This window comes from Opisthocomus hoazin, chromosome 2 (assembly GCF_030867145.1).
Source record: "Opisthocomus hoazin isolate bOpiHoa1 chromosome 2, bOpiHoa1.hap1, whole genome shotgun sequence".
Lineage (NCBI taxonomy): Eukaryota > Metazoa > Chordata > Aves > Opisthocomiformes > Opisthocomidae > Opisthocomus > Opisthocomus hoazin.
This window is the reverse complement of record NC_134415.1, coordinates 60,741,006-60,761,177: the sequence shown is the minus strand read 5'-3', so window position 1 is coordinate 60,761,177 and position 20,172 is coordinate 60,741,006. Positions and strand designations below refer to the sequence as shown.

The 20,172-nt window shown below is 42.6% G+C and overlaps 1 protein-coding gene across 4 annotated transcripts in view; it reads right to left on the bottom strand.

Moving 5' to 3' along the window:
- Nucleotides 1–20,172, bottom strand: part of TIAM2 (TIAM Rac1 associated GEF 2) — a 92,451-nt gene that overhangs the window by 1,796 nt on the left and 70,483 nt on the right. For all 4 annotated transcript variants that reach the window (XM_075413831.1, XM_075413833.1, XM_075413832.1 and 1 more), the window contains 11 exons: nt 12,221–12,400; nt 10,639–10,707; nt 10,126–10,251; nt 8,775–8,883; nt 8,020–8,199; nt 6,495–6,613; nt 5,209–5,317; nt 3,433–3,491; nt 2,471–2,576; nt 1,611–1,698; nt 229–383 (listed from right to left, as the gene is read on the bottom strand). In XM_075413831.1, coding sequence (XP_075269946.1) covers nt 229–383; nt 1,611–1,698; nt 2,471–2,576; nt 3,433–3,491; nt 5,209–5,317; nt 6,495–6,613; nt 8,020–8,199; nt 8,775–8,883; nt 10,126–10,251; nt 10,639–10,707; nt 12,221–12,400 — 1,300 coding nt within the window. The remainder of the gene's footprint in view (nt 1–228; nt 384–1,610; nt 1,699–2,470; nt 2,577–3,432; nt 3,492–5,208; nt 5,318–6,494; nt 6,614–8,019; nt 8,200–8,774; nt 8,884–10,125; nt 10,252–10,638; nt 10,708–12,220; nt 12,401–20,172) is intronic.

Below are 20,172 nucleotides of genomic sequence, written 5' to 3'. Positions count from 1 at the left end.
CAAATGTGAGAAAACTGGGCAGTGGGGGTGCATGGCAAGCTTGCTTATCTCCCCTAGCCCTCCTCATGCACTGAGTTGTGGAGAAACTCACCCACCTTCCCAGCCCAAGAAAGAAATGGGATTTGTGGGTCTGGCACACGGCATGCTACAGTCGTGGTAATAATTGCAAACCTTCTGCCAGCGCTGGAGTCCAGACTCCATTTTTCACTTTGGGAACGTGTTTCTTACCCAGTTTGGCTGTAGCAGGAACACGGTTCTTGAGTGGGACAAGGCGATCTTTAGATGTTTTCTCCAGTGGTAGCTCACACTTTATGTGGCGTCTGAAGTTCTCCCGCAAAATAGAACGGATCACCTTCACAATGTTAGTCTTGTTCTCGCAGTCACTGCAAGTTTGAGGAAACAGACAACCTAATTTTCCCCTCTGAAGTAGGACACTACTGGGATGAAATCTGCCCTTTTCTGCTGATGTGCTTTAGTACACTTTTTTTTCCAGCAGCTTGCTTTAGTAGTGGCTTTGCAGCTAACATCGTTGTATGTTGTTAGCTATTTTGCACACTTTGTGTTTTGAGATCTTGGTTACTTCCCCTTAGAAAAACAGCCTGAAAGGGATCACCCCGTAAGCTGGCTTTATTGTAAGGCAATTTCTGTCAACCAACTGAGAGTCTGATAAAATCAGTTACTTTGCCTGCATCACCTGGATACCTGGGTGTCCTGGTGGACGACAGGTTAACCATGAGCCAGCAGTGTGCCCTGGCTGCCAAGAAAGCCAATGGGATCCTGGGATGCATCAAGAAGAGTGTGGCCAGCATGACGAGGGAGGTTCTCCTTCCCCTCTACACTGCCCTGGTGAGGCCTCATCTGGAGTACTGTGTCCAGTTCTGGGCTCCCCAGTTCAAGAAGGATGAAGAGCTACTGGAGAGAGTCCAGCGGAGGGCTACGAGGATGGTGAGGGGACTGGAGCATCTCCCCTACGAGGAGAGGTTGAGGGAACTGGGCTTGTTCAGCCTGAAGAAGAGAAGGCTGCGAGGGGACCTTATAAATGCCTACAAATATCTGAAGGGTGAGTGTCAGGAGGATGGGGCCAAGCTCTTTTCAGTGGTGCCCAGTGACAGGACAAGGGGCAGTGGGCACAAACTGAGGCACAGGAAGTTCCGTCTGAACATGAGGAAGAACTTCTTCCCTCTGAGGGTGACGGAGCACTGGAACAGGCTGCCCAGGGAGGTTGTGGAGTCTCCTTCTCTGGAGATATTCAAGACCCGCCTGGACAAGGTCCTGTGCAGCCTACTGTAGGTGACCCTGCTTTGGCAGGGGGGTTGGACTAGATGACCCACAGAGGTCCCTTCCAACCCCTACTATTCTGTGATATTCTGTGATATCATACTGGAATTTATTATCATATGTCTGTGCAGATTTCTGACATCATATCACTGTGCCAAATTCACTCCAAATTGTTACGCTTTACGCAGTTAAACACTGGCATAGTGCCTGGATTCAAAAAGCAAGAGCTGCATTAAAAGTGCTGATGCAAAGGTCACGTAGGGGAAAATCTTTCATTTTTTTTTAATTCCATTAATGTGATTTGTCAAATACAAGCTCCAAGTAAAGCTTACCTGCTGCACAACTGAAAAATTGTTTCTGGCCTGCCTTCTAGTTCTGACTTTGTGTGAATCAGTTCCCAGATACAGCTGTTCTCTGTTCCTGTGCATGGAAGGAAACATTATTTATAGATACACACTTCTCAAAAGCTTCAGCATTAGAAAGGCCAGTGCAGAGCGCCTCTTTTCCCGAAGGCAGTGTTAACATAGGCATGGGTGGATCCACAGCAGATCTCGCCCGAGGTGGAACCCAAAGGAAAGTCCCCTGAGCTCTCCTGTTGCACAGCCCAGCCAGTGCTGCCTGTGATAAATTGACCTCTCTTGGGGAGCTGCTTTCCCCCATTCTTAATGCTTCTTGCTGCCTTCCAGCCTTCGAAGGCCTTCTCCCAGGTGCGCAGAGCATTTGCTCTGAACACCTAGTGACACTTCACTGAAGATACAGAATTGGATAGGATCATAAAGATCAGCTCAAAGGGAAAATAAAAACACAGCCCTCTACTACCACTGACTACACAGTCAGCTTTCCCAGATTTGGAAACACACAAGGGTCAGCACACACAGCATAAGGGCGTCACCAGGACGTCAACCATGGTAAATCGCCTTCTGTTCATGCTGTCTTTTCATTGCGGATTTCCATTCTGTCATTCCTTCACATCATGTTGCATCTTCCTGAACTCACGGAGGAAGCCAACATACCAAATGAAGAAAGTCTGTTAATGCACCACGCCTGTACCCCCTGAGTGTAGAGACAACAGCAGATACTATTTCATCTACACCTGCCTGTTTCCAGAGGATCCAGAAAGACACATGGAAGAAGCAGCATTACAGAATCCCAGAAAAGCGTTCAGTCCTGAAGTATTCCGTGCAAGTATTACCTGCTGCGTTCCCCAGTCGAACTTGAAGAGCAGATAAAGGAATCAGCCAACGAAATTTAAATGGATCCAAGTCACCATAACCATGTGCAGCACGAACATTAGTAGGCTGCAAAACGAAAAAACAACAAGGATATTTCTAAGAAGTGAAAGTAAAAAAAAGTGAGGCTTTTTTTGTTACTCTTAAAAGACCTGCCTCTGAAGAGAAACTAAATTCATTAGATTTTTTTGCTTCGGTACCCTAATAGGTGCTTATAAATGTAGTTGAAATAGTGATAGACACAACCTTTGGAATCTGTAATTGCTTCAACTTCTAAAAGCACTTGTTTTTAATGGATAAAAATAATACTGTGCATATAAGTACTACCAGGGAACAAGTTTCCCATGAAGGAACCCGCAGACTGTTGATTAGCAGAATACATTAATCACGTAGCTGCTGCTGCTACTCTGAGAGCCCCTCCATCTGTTACGACAAGCATAGCGCAGTACTTCACCACTGGTGCTCAGGATACACAACTCGTCACTTCAATTCAGCATTCCAGTTTTGTAACTGGGGACAGGGGAGGTTATGTTTTTAATGCCCCTTTTCCCTTCCTTCCAGGGTGATCAAGGGTCTATAAGCAGAAGTCTTTAACCTACACACTGTGTTAAGGCAGGCCATTGTAAATGCCAGCTGGAAGCATTAATGATTCCTTTATGGCAATGTTTCATATTCCAGCTGACAGAACTGACACGGGACTCACACAGAGAAGATGCCGCTGCTTACTAAATAACAAAAAATATTTATTACTATACAGATACTGAGCACGTGTTTTAGCTGTGATGATAGCTAGAATTCCAACCTAGCGAGGAAAGGTGGTGCTTCACCACAGTCACTCCCCCTTCAACACCGGTATGGTCCATCTCACGCTGCAGTAGGATCCCATGCATAAACACCCACCACCCTCCACCGATACCAGACTTACCATTTTCTTTTTCAGTTTGTAGTTCTCCTTATACACCAGTATTACAGCCCTCTTAAAAACTAAAAAAGAAAGAAGAAAATGAAAACTGTTAATTATAGGTGTAATATGCAATGAAAATGTTATCTTGGAGAAGCTGACAACTGTAGTCACAGGAATGTGAAGGATGAGTTAAGCAAACTGACTGAAAAGCACCTGCCCTGTGTGAAGACGACGGCTGAGTTTTTCATCCCACCCTTGTTCACGCAATGGCAGTATTTTTTCCTCAGCTTTTGTTCTGACCATTTAGGATGAAGCCATTCTGCACCTTTATTCTGAAACTGCCCACAGCCTGTCTCCTGGTATGTGGTGCAGTCTTCACACGAACAGATACAGCAGATGTAGACTAGATGTAAAGGTTCAGATTTTCTTTTTGTCATCAGTGGAATGTTTTCAAGTGGAGTGCAGGGCCTATAGTAGAGAGGGCTGTGAAAAAGGACAGCAAGTCTGTTCTTTCTGCAACTAAGCATTTGCTTAGTTGGAAACTCGGACATCTCAATTCCTACATTTCCGTTTGCAGGAATTCTCTCCACAACATCCGACTGGAGCGGCTCACTAACGTTATCTAATCTTGCAGCCTCCAGGGTGGCAGGGGCATGTTCTCTCTCATCTGGAAGGAGGAACAGAACCATGGGGGCATTGAAGCTGCAGCTGAACTAAGGGATGGCTCTGCAGAGCAGTCCTGGATCCCAGATCGAACTCGAGGGCAGTACACCTCTGTCCCTGCTCATGCATCCACGCTGGCTTCCAGTGGCAGAGGAGAGAGGGGCAATGGTACGCAGCTGCGTCTCATCCCTACGTGAAGGCAGGATACAGCCATAGCGAGCACAGCATTATTTACCCCAGCGCTTGGGAGCTTCCTTCAGTTCCACATATTAGGTGCATTTTCTAAGCTGCCAACTCAGGGTTTGAAGTGAGAATAAAACTCAGTTTTCAAAGTGGCAGACGAGTGGTCTGCCATTCATTTGTACACGTCCTGCTGGGAAGCATCTGGCATACGTGCATCACTGCGGAGCTCATCCAAGGAACCTGGGAGGTAGCTCCTGTTTGTTCTGTTAGAAGCTTCCCCTCCCCTAACCTGTCATGCTTCCTGAGGAAGAAATGCACAACAGCCCTGAGAAAGAGAAACTTGTCTCTCGTCAGCCTGAGTTGTTCTGTCGGTGTTTATCCAATGACATTTTAAAAATATACCTTTTGAAGAAATGGATAAGTGCCTAAGATGTTTCACTGGAAGATTTAATTATTTAGGTAATTAGATGATTAATCATATATGTACTATTAGATAGAACTCTTGGTTGTGTGCTCTCATTTCCACATTCATTCCTCAGGTTAAAATAATCTGGACGGGGATTTCGACGCTGTAGCTGTAAAGCAGAGGTTAGCCTAAATTCCCAAGAGGAGAATAAATCAACATTCTCCTACCAGCCTCCTTTGAAATCTTGGTTTAGCAGATTGTTCTAAAGAGAATATTGTCTCTTGAAAATCACTGATTTCCATAGTTTACATATAGGCAAGAGAGCAGCTGAGGTTGGCTCACAGAGCAAACAGCAACAGCAAACAAACGAATGGAAACTTTTCACTTCTCATATTTTTAAATATAACTATGTATTTTTTCAGATGTAAGTCTACCCTAGATATCACATGGCTGCAGGGAAAAGAGATGGTGTCTTTCATCTTGTGAGAAGATTTAATGTGATTATCTTTAGATCTGAAAGAGCAGAGCGTCATTAAGGAACTTACCAAACACTGTAAGTTCAAGGTCTTTTCTTGCTTTGCCCAGTGACGGGAAAGGATTCAGCCAGGAAACTGTAGAGTGCATCAGAAGTTCTCCCATTGAAAGCTCTGTCACCTGTATTAAATTATAACAATAGTTAATACAAATAAATAGTATACATACATCAGTGCTGCGATCCACATATGTGAGTAAAATGTTAATGAGCACACATCGAGAACAGAAAACATAGATCCTTTAACTATTTACTGTATGTACAGAGAGAAAGGCAGAGACCTGCACTAAGTCAGGAAAAGAGTGAGCAATCCCCTTTTTAAAATAGGTAACAACTGTAAGAAGTAATAGCCCCTAAGTTATGGAAGCTAGATGGAAGTTCTTACTATTAATAACTTAGAAGAATATTAAGTTGATCTGATGATCTGTCACTTACATATAGCCAGTTGTGAACTGGCTGATTTATCAGCTGTAAGTATGTTTAATTTCTATAGAATAATTAGCATTAATGACACCACCAGTGGCAGAATTGATGGAGGTCTTGAGCTCTGAGGCTGCTTTCTTCTGTGGGACACAACGTAACTCTGCGAAGAATCTCCCAGGCTGTCAAGTTCTGTTTCCCTATAAATGATGGGAAGCCAGGTAGCCAGCAGGGCCGATTTGGCTTTTTACTAGGAGGAAATGAAACAACCGAGGCAGCATTTCTCATATCTGACCTTCACCTTTACGGATTTGATCTGCTTAGTGATGGTTTGATGTAAATAGCTAAGCTGAGACCTTGCTGCCCCAGTTCTGGGAGATGCGTGCACACGGCCTGTTTAACTAAATGGTTTTTGCTCTGACAAACACCCGTGGATGTCTCCGCGCTGGAAGTGTAGAGAATGAGAATAACAGACATTAATGTGAAATCCCTCAAATTGCCATTTTCATTTGTACGGGTGAAAAAATATCTTAAGAACTTGAGAGCTCTAAAGCATAAAGTCTGAATGCCTTGGAGCATGGATAATCCTTGCAGCATTTGACAAGAGGAGGATTTTTTCCTAGTGAGAACTCTGTCTACTCCTGCTCGCAATTCCTGTCAGTCCAGAAGGCGGCTCTGGCAGCTATCTGAAAATTTTACCGTAACCTACTGACAAAAAGAAACTTGACAGACAGATATGAAACAGAAATCAAAATATTAATGGAGAATGGAGGAAGCCCAGCACAAATTCCCAAAATTACCTCAGGAAGAGAGAAAACACCCAATGGCAAGCGGGATAGTGCTTCAAGAGTGAATAAAATATGTCGTTCCTTCTCTTACCTCCTTCTCTGTTCCACTTTGATCTGCAACCAGTTGGTCAAATACAGTGCCATAATCTTCATAGATCTTCTGCATCTCGTTGATATGACTTGCTACTTTTTCCATTGCCTTCAACGCTTCTATAAGTTTTGAAAATTTCATAAACAGCTATGTAATTCAACTGTATTTTCTAAACATGACATTTTTTATTTCATTCCACTTGAGGTAGGCAAAATGACGCAGTGTTCCCAAGGTTTGGTGAACAGAATTGTAGCTTTATATCAGTGCTTTCTCATAGCAACAGTAGAAGATAAGCCTCCTGATCAGAGTAAGTGAAAAATGCTCGTCTGGCGTCTTAAGTGCCTGAAAAGGCTGCAATAAGCATTCCAGTGATAAGCCCCTAGATGCATGAATATTCCTATCAACATGCTAGTAAGCACGGTTGGGTTTTGCATCTTGTGTATATTGGGCCACTAGGATCTCTAGAGTAAGAGCTAGGATACTAGGATAAGCCATCTGATGAGCTTTAACAGAAACAAATTGCATTTGGCCCACCGCAGAATCGGCAAAGAAATACAATGCCAGGTTGTACAAGTTCCTCATGGATTGTATCCATGAAAGTACATGCTGGTGGGCAGGTTGTGTTTACATTTTGTTTTCTAAGCAAGAACAACACTAGGTTTTGTTAGACTTTTGTGTTAATTCAGAAAGGAGTTGGAGAAGGGCGCTTAGTTTCTCCAGTCCTGGCAGCTCTTAACGGTGCAGCCTTTTAGAAGTCTGGCATCCATCCTGACCTGCGAGTAAGTCACCCCCACGTTGGTTGCAAGGGTAAGGGAACAGTATTAGAAGGTCCCTTTGAAGTCAGTAACAGCCTCATGACTTTTTGCTGACAATTTATTTTGCCTGAATCTGTTTTGTTAAAATGACAATCATTCCATAAAATACATCACTAGACTTTCATCTGCCAGGTGCTGAATTTGCCAGGGTGAAGTCCCAAGCATCTGAGCTTAGAAGAGCCATCAACTCTAATATATGTTAGACAGACAAGTCTTTCTGTGTGCAAAACTACGTGCAAAAGACTGCAAAGCTTTGACACAGATCTTTTCTATGCAAGCAAGAGTCACATCCAACCCTCAAACAACTGAAGTTTCTGTCTGTGACGCTCTTAAACTTTGACACATTTCAAGAACTGAGTAATAACCACAAGATGGAGCTTTGGTCAGTGTTTCCCAAGTTGGAAAGAAAAAAAAGCCACACTGTGACTTGACATGCTCCTGTGCAAGAATTGAGGAGGAACACCCTGGTCCTATTTCCCATGGCAAATCGTGACTATATCTACTTCTCAAAGTGACTTGGACATACCAAGTAGGACTTTTTGCTAAAAGCATGAAAAAGCTACTTACTATTTTTAATGAGAGGGAGGGAATTCTCTCTAGGCTTTGACAAGTTCTGTGCTATTTGTCAGAATGGCTACCTGCATCTTCAGAAAGGGCTGGCAATAAAACATAACTGTCATTCATTCCTGCAGAAGAAAGGAAGAAGTTACCTGTCAAATGGTAGTGCTCCTCACTCTCGTTGTCTGTCAGAGACACCAGCTCTTTTAAAAGCAGAGGATATTTCAGCACTCTCTGAACAGGCTTTATGAGATACGACTCCAATGTAGAAGAGTGTTGCTTTGTGGGATTTCGAGCATCCAGAAAGGCCTTAAAGGCACTATCTGTTTTGGCTAGATGTAAATAAAAGAGTGGGTCAGTTGAACATGGAAGTCATAGAAGCTGCAATAATCTGAAAGCACAGAATTGCAACTTGTAACCAGCACCAAAAGCCTCACCCTTTCCAACAGATGGTTTACAAAGTGGTTTACACTATTCATTTCATAACCATTTCCTGCATTAAACAACATACATAAGGGCTAAGAGAGCAATTATATCAAGGTAAGATTATTCCTCAATGTAATTTTTCCACTACACTCCAGTGGATGGCAGAGGAAGTAATTCCTAACTCACTCTGCCATTTGTTGCTGCTTTTTGGAGCATGAGCTGTATCTGCAGACACACAAATTTGTGGAAGATGTTTCTGCGTCTGTTCAGGCTACTGCCTGGATGTTACAAAAGGAATCTGATCTTCAGTTCTATACCGTACTTCAGCAGAATCACAGATCTTAGCTATTCCTATTGAAAGATGTCCAGTTAGTCCTTGCTTTGTACCCATATTCTCTGCAAGTTAACGAGATTTGTTATGGTAGTTCACTGCAGTTTAAATTGAGGCAAATGAATTACAATAATGAAGACAATCAATTACCTCTCTCGAGAACTTTCTGAACTTTGATGTGGTTTGCACAGAAGCCGCTGTACAGCTTAAAGTGGTCAGCATAATACAGAAAGGAGCCTCCAAGGGAAAACAGCAATTTCTGAAATCAACACAACCAAAATATTAATTCAATAGTAGAATCCTAAATAAATGTTCAGGTATAACACAGAGGCTCAACAGTGTGATTATCTGCTACCTTTCTATACATATCCTATACTTTCTTTTTTTTTTTTATATATATATATATATAAAACACATGAATATACTACTAGTAGTAGCTCTGTGATGTTTCTGTATTTCTCCAGGTGTAGAGTTTAGCCAATTTAGGCAAAGCCTGTGATTTTCTCCATTCTCCCTGAGCAGATGACACCACGCAGCCATTCTGTATAACTGTATCTTTCAGGCAGCACAGGAACAAAAATCAACAGACACATAACAGGGTACATTGTGCTGGGCAAAAAACATGAGCAATAGGAAGCAAGGCATGAAAGTGCCAAAGCCAGAAGGGACAGTGTAAAACAAACACAGAGGATTGCTTTCCAACTATTTTCCTTCTTCCAGACAGGTGGTAATTACAGGGCACCTCTGATGTTCTTGGATGAAGGGGCGGCTGGGAAGATGTGGGAGGGACTGAATCACGAGGGAGATGTTTTTAGAAAAATGCTTCCCAAAGCAAAGATAAGAAAGAGGAGTTGTGAGGGTGTAGGAGGGGGAGGGGGAGAGCGGCCCTCTCTCCTCTTTTTAATCAGTGTTTGCTCCACAAAAGGCAGCAAGTGTCCGGGAGACCCGCCAGCAGTCTCGCCTGCTCCTGTGGCAGCGACTCCATCCCTGGGGAACCTCCTTCTCCCAGTTAGAGCAGGCACCGAGCGGTGCCACAGTGAGTGAGACAGCACAGCGAGGGCACACTCCACAGCCATTTACACTTTGTAGACCCTCTTCTTGGACCTCACAACACGAGCAACTCGGGCAGCATTTAACAGCAGAAGCTCCCAGCCTGCAGCGGGTGAACTGGGCGCGGCGGGGAGGAGCACAAGGCAGGGCAGAATTCACCACAGCCACAGTAACCTTTCTACAAAGGAGTTCTGCATCGCAAGCATTGCTGGTTTGTAGCATATTCAGCGTCTACTCTGCGTCTTCCATGTGGCATCCTCTGCCATGGGACAGAGGATGATAAACCCATGGAAAACAGCACTTATCTTTCGCTGTTGAATAGGTGTCATAATCCAAAGTAAAGCTTCAAACGTAAAAGCAACCATACGAAACTTAAATACGAGTTCTTAAAGTCAGATTTCCACAAACACTTCCAGGCACACTGCAGGGTATTAAATAACTAAATATTTACCTGGAACTGGGATGGCGTTTCCAGTGTATTAAAATCTGAGGAAGAAGATATTCCATCTTCAAGGGTCTCCAGAAACACCTTCTGGAAATCCAGCATTTCTGGCAGACTGCCGAACAAGGACTCCATCTGTAAGAAACATCAAGCTATGAAGTACAGCACTCCATACATTTACCTATGGCCTTACAAAAACAGTCCACTAGAGAGATGTCACACACAAAGAAGTTGCAAAGGCCAATAACATCTTCGTTAATACTTTTCAAATGGGTTTTATTAAAAAAATAAAAACCACCTTACAAAAAAGCGAAGATTTCTTAGCAGTTCAGTCAGAAGAACAATTATCCTTTAAAAAAAGAAGTGACGCATGCACCAGACAGAAAGGCACTGACTTGTGTAATTCCTATTGTTATGCTCATTGTTTGGTTTTTCTGTCGTGCTCTCAGCAATGAAAAACCCAAGTGCCAAGGTCTTCACCCATAAAAGAATGAAAAGCACATCTTTCAGTTATTCCCTCACCTCGTCCTGGGTAAGGAAGGTTTCATTTTGAAGGGGCTCCAAGTACAGCTCAAAGAGGCAGCTCAAGTCCTGCAAGAAAAAGAATTCATTCACTTTGTATGTAATGGTTTGAAATTGTTATTTATACGACAGCTGGGGCATAGGGGGAATTTTGGGGAATGAACTAGAGATACAATTCCTTTTCTGTAACAAAATCACCTGCGTGTTGTTAGCACTGAAGTGATTGCTAAATTAGACGCAATTGATTTCAGTGTGATATTTTTCTTTCATCCTTAAGGCTTTACAGCTTGATTATAACAAATTATATTTTAGTATAGCGTGAGGAGAAAATATTACAGATGATGGCTTTCTAAAGAGTCCATGTATATGAACAGCATCAAATGTTTTAATCATGCATGTTAGATAAACCTTATAAATACTCATTTAAATATCAGTAGTAATATTCAGAAGGAAACATTTTAAAATCCTATTAGGTATTAAAGTGTTCGGTTTTGTTGTTGGGGGGGATGCGATCAAGGGCTTTTTCAGTCACTTCTTCAAAGAGTAGGTGCCACTTTTGAAGACTTACTATCCCACACCAAATCATGACGGCAGGGCTGGGGCCCACTGCAGGGCTCTCCGACCCTGAGAAGAGAAACGGCAGAAATTCTTACGCAGAAGGAATAACGAGCACCTCCCTGAGAACACCATAATGAGTATGTAAAACCTGCCAGGCTTTTGCCTGGTGAAAATTTCACACATCGGTGACCTCCATGGTCACGCCTTTCTTCAAGTGATTCCTTCACAAGAAACACCAGTTGGACATACAAGGGGGTCCGTGTTCTGTAAAGCTTCCTCCAGCTTTACAGAGTATGGCTTTATTAGTGTATTGCTGGATGTAGTAACAACAACAGACTGGAAGAGTTTTCTCTTCTTTCCCATATACATTATTGCAGCAAGTACTCGTATCTGTAGGTATCTGTTTGGCGATCAAGTAAAGCAGGTGATTCCTCCTTGCTGGCGGCCAATGAAATCAATGCTTTCATGTTTCTTTTGGCATACAGTCACATGAATTTGGGGTTTATAAAAAGAAGAGACATACATCTAACAAGTTACGGACTAATCAGTCAAAGGAGAAATAACATATGTGTGACGCTACAACCAGCTGGAGTTGTGCCTTTTAGCTTTGCTGACTCAAAAATAATTATGCACTGTTTTCCACAACTAAACTTTTTTTCTAACTCGTAGGAGAATCTATTCTGTTCTTCTACCAGATCTATTTTAATTTTGAAAACTATGGAAACATCCCCTGGAAAATTCCAGTGTTCAAATATTGCAGGTATATACCCCCCCCCAAATTATCACTCTCCAATATAAACACAAATCCACTAGAACAAAAGCTACTAGATCAAATCCTACAGCCTCAGTTACAGGAGCAAGCCCTCTGAAAACAACAGGAACAATTAGATGAGCGGACTTCATAGGTTTTGGCCCCTGTAGAGTGCTGGTAATATAAAAGTAAGCATGAAATATGTTAAGACCATCTACAAACCATGGTCAGACTCAAAAAGAAGGCTGTAGCTAGCCAGTTATGTTTTTTTACCTTGACGTAAGATTTCTCAGTGTCCATAAGTTCTTGGATGACCTTCCTCAGTCTATCTGCGTCAGAAAGGTGGCGAGCCAGTGGCCGTGGAGGTGGATCCTGGTTGTCCTTCTGTCCTTCCATACTACTTGCTTGGACTTCTTGGAAGTTTCGGCACAACGCACTGATCTGTTCTGTGCTCTGTTAAATGAGAAGAAAGAGACAAGCACCGATGTTTTAGAATACATGCTGTACTACAATTATTTTTAAATTCCACAAATTTTGCTCTTGTTCCAAACTCGGGGGCCAGAGTATGCCATTGATTTTTGTCAAATATGTATCCTGATAGCTTTGAACAGCTTGAATTTATAGCAGATCCAGATCACAGCACTAAAATGAAAAGAAAATTTTCTAGCGGTTTTCCAGTGCAAATTATTTTCAGTCTTCAGATACAAGTTCGTAGGATGCAAAAGATGAGAGGGCACTCAGATATCTCATATACTTTGATTCTTATGACGCTAACATCACACTGTTTTCCATCTCTCATTTTGCAATGTTCATTGCATCAAAATAGAAAGAATTAGTAGATGGAGATCTTTTAAGCATCCAGAATAACTGTTCGATTTGTCATCTGCTACCTCTACTGTGTTGTGTGTTTTTTTCAGACAACAAGGCATGGAGCTGAGAATTCAGACTCCAATGTCCTGGGTTGTCAAAAGATGTTTAGATGTTTTCTCTCCAAGGAGTCAACTACATATCAAGATTTTTTACTTTCAAAAATGGCAAATGGAAACCTAAATCTTTGAGATTCTTTAGAAAAATGATAAACATGAAAAAAAAACAGAATGTTTTCAAGCAAGGTAGGAACTGGAGATGGAACAAAAGCAGTTAATCTTACAAAGGCAAAGTTGGACAAGAAAGATTTTTCTGACACTGTGAAATGGTTGTTTACTTCCCTCTTGCAGGACCATCACTAATATCCAAGAGCAACTTCTTCAGGCAATAATCTTTAATGCTTAATTTGAAAATTATTCCACAGTCCTCTTTCTCATATGACATTTTCCTGAAAGCCAGAATATCACTACCACTACCCAATTCTACCTTAACAGCTGTTGGTATCCACCTCTTTATACTACATGAAACAATTCTTCTTCAGTGCTTCTGTCTTTCAGACACTCTCTAAGACACCGGATGGTTGCATACGCTGTGCCAAATACTATCTTCTATTTAGCAAATGCATTCAAATGAGGACTACATGAATGCTGCCTTATTTCAAGTGGAAGTCTTGTTTCAGTAATCTTGTTTCAGTGAAGAAATTAGGACATGAGCGCCTTTCAGAACTGTCTTAATCTGTACAAATTTATTCCGCACACTGTTTTCAAGTGGTCCTTTTTGGATCTCCTGATTCACCACTGATTATCTGTGTACCTAGGTTCGCGAACATACTAGGTCATTGATAAGCAAATGCAAAAGTTATTCTGAAACTGAACTGAGCTACACAAAGCCTTCTGTAAGGTGGAGGCTAAATGCACTAGCAGTATTAAATCTCGACCATTCATGTGACAAAACATAGGTACATTTCTCACACCTACATGATGGAAATAAATGTTAAAATGTCAAATATTTGTCATGTAGTCCATATTACTCTGTAGCTTCCTAGCCCCCAGTTTTGAACAATGACACCACTCTAAAAAGAAAATTATTTTACTTTGCTCACTAGTATGTGCAACCTTCTTCCACAATCCCGTACAACAATGGCTTACAGGAATACAAAATTTAGATACATTTTGTATTTACAACATTTATTGGGACCCAACAAAATGCCACGTAAATGGAATGGTGTTTGTTGGAATTACAGCTGCACACCGATGGAATACATTTAAAAATCACAGTTACTCTGCGCCACTAAAATTAATTAGTGCTTTGGAAATAAAGCACAACTTCATTTAGGAAATGGGGGGTGAAGGGGGTGTATTTTAAAGCAACTTCTAAATAGCTGAATGCCAAAGTACTTCAGTCTTGTTTTCTTTGTTTCTGACGTCAGAAAGTTTTGTATTTGTATCAGAATGACTCAGATTTTATGCTCTCTACAGCTCAAGGTGCACATGGGCAGCTTGATTTACATCAGCCTGATGCCTGATCAAGGACACTAGATCAAGGATGTGAGACAGCCTACTGAAAGCAAGTCATAAGCATCATCATCAGGCACAGTTTTACAAGGACAAGTTAGAAGTCCTCTACTCCTCTTCAACCACCTTTGCACGTAGGGCAGGCAGACATTGGAGAACATGCTATGCTCTCCATCCCCTTCAGTTCTGGGGCCAGAGCTGCAACGCCACCAAGAACCACTGGATAAGAAAGCATATGGAAGTAGACGATACTCCTCAACATAAATACTATTTGAGCACCTAAGCAATATACTTTTGGTGTCAGAAATTGTTCCGCATAACTACCCCAAGCCTAAGGCACCGGATTACCTCTCAGCCGTACTGACAAGAAGTAGTGATTTTTATAAACTTTACTATGTTTCTGAACATGTGCAGGCCTGGCATTAAAAATATTGCCCTCGTCCCGCAGTGCTGCTCGTAGGCTCTTGTCCTTTCCTGTGGCCTTGCTGCTCTCTGTCCTTCCCTTTATGAGAGGCTTTTAGACTGTACAATATCCAGACCTCGCTCTCACTCTTTGTACCGACTGTGGTATTTACATTTGAATCAAAGCAAGCATGAAATGGTACTTGATCACAGGACAGAAGTATTTCACATTCACTCCTACACATTGCATGGACCACAGACGATGCTGGAACCCATTTTGCCAGTGAAACTACGAAGTGTACCGTAGGTTCTCAACCAAGAGCCCAGTATTCATAAGAAACTTCATAATAACAAATAAGTAGAGAGGAATAAGAACTATTATTGCTCCACATTTCTTCCCACAACTCCCTTACCACCCAGGTCGGGATTTCCACCTTTTTTCCACACTTTTTTGGATGATGCTAACCAGTGTCCTGCTTTATATTATTTTTAGCTGTTTAAAACAGATCTTTTCTAGAAAGGCTCTAGTGACAACCCCTAAGAACATCTCTTTTGTATCTTTTATGTGTGGGCAGGAGAGGCCCAGCCTGACTGCAGCTGGGATTTCAAAGCCAGCTGGACATTCTGGATGTCAAAGCAGACTGTCAATGACAATGTCTGACAATGACATTGCAACGGCTAACACAGGGAGATTTGAGACTCTGATACATCTCGTAAACTCCTCAAGCACACAACTTCTTTTATTTACATAAGGCCAAGACTATCTGTACTTAGTAAATGGTAAAAAAAATTATTTGTGTCAACCTTTACAGTGTGCAGCTCATCAGAAATAAAAAACATTTAAACTGGCGAAAAGAAAAGCCCAGATGACTGACTGTGGACAAGGCTGCAAGGTAGCTGGGTGCAGAGAAAAGCGGAGGAGAGCATGCAGAGGAAGCAACAAACTTTCTCCCAAATCCATCACTTGAGCTTGTATATGCCACTTTCAGCAACATTTATAGGAGGTCACAAGCAGCTTCAGCTGACCTTTGGCACTGAACAGCAGCCAGATGAGGCTAAAAATCCAAAAATTTAGACTAACAGTGCTAGAGTTGGAAAAGACAAGTGGCGCTTATGCAGGGTTTATAGAGAAAACAAACACTTGCATTCCAGGGAGAATGAAGTTACACAGCACTGTCCTGTTTGTTTTACCAGCCATTTTCACAGATTTTCCAACAAAGCTGTACAAACCCTTCTACAGACCTAGCAGTCAGGGGGAGGAGCATCCTGCCCTATACTCTCTTGGCTTCTAAGAAAACAGAAGGATGTGTAGAAGCAGCCTTGAGAAACTTTTTTGTCATCCCCACATGTTTGCGACTCATAGTTAGGTCCTACATCCTTTTGCATGGAGTATTCCCTGAGACTAAGGATTGCTCACAGGAACCTTAGAAGGGAAAGTTCCAGCCCACATAATCATCAGCTTGACCCATAGGTGTCAACCACCACAGCGGTGCTCAGCTTGTCAGATGGAGATGAAGCACATCCCATTTTCAATAATACTTGTGGTAAGAAATATCAGAAATTATTCATTTTAAGTGAATAAAGGATACTCTTATACGGAACCTCTTACAGATTTTCCTTGCTCCTTGCAGACAAGCATATCATCATCTGAGGCTGTGCTATCCCCACCAGAGTTAAAAATCTCCATAAAATTAATTGGTGAGAAAGCAGAAGACATCAATCAGCAGTGGTTAAGCATCAGCACAACAATTTCATGGCTACCCTGTGTCTTTCTACTGAATGATACTGACTGAGCATAAATGCTGCACAGGGTCAGTTAGTGTTACAGTGTCTCTGCTCATCGCTGTTTATTTCACCCTCATTTATACACATCGGGTACTCTGTCAGTCAGTTAGGCTTTGTTTGAAAAAGTGAGGAAAAGGAATATTTTGAGTAGGCTTAGAAAACTCTTCAGCCTGAGAAAGACTCCTTGGGGAGGTGGGGGTAAAACCGTGCATGTCCTTTGATGAGTTTTCAGATTCCTGTCCCCCTGTGCAGGACACTGACCACATGGAGATCACCAGTCCTTTGCATTCCTTATCCGAAGAGGAAGCATGCTCAGAAAACATCCTGCAGAAACAGATTACTCTCGTACCCTCTAAAAATGAATAGCTAACAGCCTGGCTCTGCCTGTATATATTTCCAGGAAATAAGACTGAAGGCACCAGCCAGCAGAAGAAATACAGTTATAAGGGAATTTGAGAAATGAACAACTGGCCAGAGAACTTTTTACATCCCTCACTCCCTGAAAAAGGAAAGCTTTTGGAGATGTCCATCACTTTTCCTTTGTGTTCAAAGACATTTTTCTGCAGAACAAATGCAGCCCGAAGAGCCATCATTTTTTTGTGGCTCCATCACTCTACAGACTTCTCTATCATCCTCATACTGGGAAGTACTTTCTAACCAAGCAAAGTAAAAGGCTAGAAAGTCACAGGTGTTAGCTTCCTTAAAGACCACTGAAAAAAGTCACTGTATGTTACACACCAGTACAGCATGTGGACTCCTCTAAATTAAGACTGAAATATGTCAACAGAGTTTTACTGAAAACTGCCCTGTGAGATTTTCACCATAGGTATCTGGGCAAGACTGCTGCTCAGCTTCAGGCAACAGAAGCTAAAACAAAGTAGTAGACTCCATCATTGCTTGTCTTCTGGACCTTCTCCTTGTTTTTCCCAGCATCAAGGCCACTCAGAACATGAAACTGTTCCTGACTGACACTGCTGAAGTTTTGGGGGTCTGTTTTGTTTAGCTGTGCCTTTTGCACATCTTTTAATTTAAACATTTAAAACATTACTAAAGAAAAGGTTTTTCTTTTAAAAAGTGGCCACTCAGATCCTTCATAGCAATAAGCCAAGCATAGCTAGAGTTACGCTTTAAGGAGGGAGAAGCAACCGCTGTACACTGTGTTTTGAAAAATCACCCTACCAGACCAGACAACAGGGGACTAAACTTTTATCTTTGAATCAGAATTTCCCACTTTCAGGAAGATTTACATTCGCAAAGTCAGCCTGCTCCGGTAACTCAAGCAGGTGTCACCAACGTTATTTAGAAATCCCAAGCACAGTAAGAAGAGGGGTTGATGACCTAGTAACTCCTTCCTGACAGCCCAGGTCAAGGCCTGAAATAAGGCTGAACACGTGGCTGTGTCAAACAGCTAAGATGGAACCCACCTGACATGGTGCCTGAGCTGTTGATATGATTTGCATGGTGGCAATTCTTCCCCCTCGGCTGCCGCACAGAGAGAGATGCCCATCTTTCTCCCTGGCTACAGAAGAACCACCGCTGGTGACTTCGGTCCTTGGCTGAAACGCTAGTTACGAACCAAGGCAAGCAGCAGGGCTCTGGGCCCAACAGCTTGCGCCAGCCAGGTCCCGAGGACCAGTGGCTTCCACCGAGTTCACACATACTGTGCTCAGCATCTCTAACATCAAAATCATCTGATCCAACGCGTACCAAAGTCAAAATCAAAACAGAAACCATCTCCATTATGGAAGGTTAAATCCTGGCCAAACTAAATGTAAAGGTAAGAGCATCAGACAAAGAAAGGCAGAGGAACCCTTATGGCCAAGGTCACAAAAAGGTAACACACACTGCAAATTTTCCCAAACCCTGATCTTGTCAAAATATTGTCATTCTCTCCTTCCCCATGTCCTTATCCTGAAGTTGCCAATCTTTAATGCAGAAGGCTCAAGTATTTTTCTAGCACATGTGTAATACATTCACAGCTTTCTTATATTGCCCTAGCAGTACTTGGATTGTATATCTTTTTTCCTCCCTTTTTCCACAATCCTAAATTATTAGTCAAAAACCAGAGAAATAGTTAACACATTCACGCTGCAGTTATTTCCAAATTTCCTTGAAGAATCTAGCTTTAACATCCCACCTCTTGTCAAAATCTGGATCGTGGCTTAGTCCTTTCTCTGACAGGCACAAGAAATAACTGTTTGCTTGAGCCCAGCAGCAAACAGCGCACGCAGCCAGCCCACCCTCTCCTCCCCCCAAACTTCAAAAACCCCAAACCTTTTCCTGTGCAGCATACTGCTATAAACTCACCCGCCGACTACATGTCACCAGAATCCATTATTTCATTATTAATGCCAGGCCAGTCGCTATTTATCAGGCTCAGGCACCCTGCCATGCTCGCGAAGCCCCTTCACCCACCCCAGCCTCATTAAGCAGCACCTCCCCAGCTCAACCCCCTTCGCCTACCTCAGCCTCATTAAGCAGCACCTCCCCAGCTCGATCCTCTTCGCCTACCTCAGCCTAATTAAGCAGCACCTCCCCAGCTCAAGCCCCGCCGGTGCAGAACTCACCGCAGAAAACACCCTGTGCAGGGAGCCGCACGCTGCTGCTGCCTGCTGCCGGGTTTTGCGAGCCAACGCTAAACTCTTCGCTCTGGTTTTACTCCTCCTGAAGGTGGGCATCGCGGCTGGTGCACACAAACTTTGCTGAAGGAAAAGGCCCCTCGGAAGGAAGCCACGGACGTTCCGGCGCCCCACGAGCACACCTTCTCGCTGAGCTCAGCTGCACAAATTTCTCTTTCGTGCCGATTAATGAAAATGGGAGAAGCTGTCAACGGCCCAGTGTAACGAGGCTAAGCAGAGTACGAGAGCACAAACAGAGCTGCCATGCCGCCCTTTCTTACTACAAAAGCAGGGAAGACATGCCAGATAAGAAGCGTGGTTTTTTTTTTTATAAATAGCTCGATGTAGTGAATGCGGGACACAGCACAGTTATGGCAAGGGAAGATGGGTTTTATCTCCCCAGAAATGTACCTGCCTCTGTGCCCGTGAAATTCACTGCGTAAACAAAACATCAGGTGCTTTAGAGAAAATTAGCCCGATACCTAAAAATATCCAGAGGGTGCTGACTGCCCTGAAGGTCAGCATGAATTATCAATGGTACTGATGCTCTGTCAAGGGTATATGCTGCTAAATGGCGTGGCATACAAACCTCTGACCATGATAAAATGAAAAACAAATAGGCAGCGCTCCGGATGGTTTCTTTACATAATTGCGCTTGTCCTTTGCTTGAACTTTTTAGTTGTAATTACAACAATGAAAAGAAATTTAAACTGTGTAGTTCAGTAATAAATTCAGGCTTGAATGTAAAAGTCTCCATGTTGATATATTTACACAAAAATAATCAGGTCTAGATTATTCTAAAAACAATGTAACTTTAAATGAAACATTATAGGACATGACACCACTGAGCTGAAGAGTTACAAGACTGACAAGCAATTCATTAATAAAATGAGAACTATACCAGAGTCATAATAAAACACAGTAACCCCCATGTCCCCTCTATCACAGCACTGTCAGAGTGCAGTGATGTTGACCTATAAAGGCTTCATTCAGCACTGCCCTTGCCACCGCCCGCTGCCCCCTACCAAACCCTTTTCTT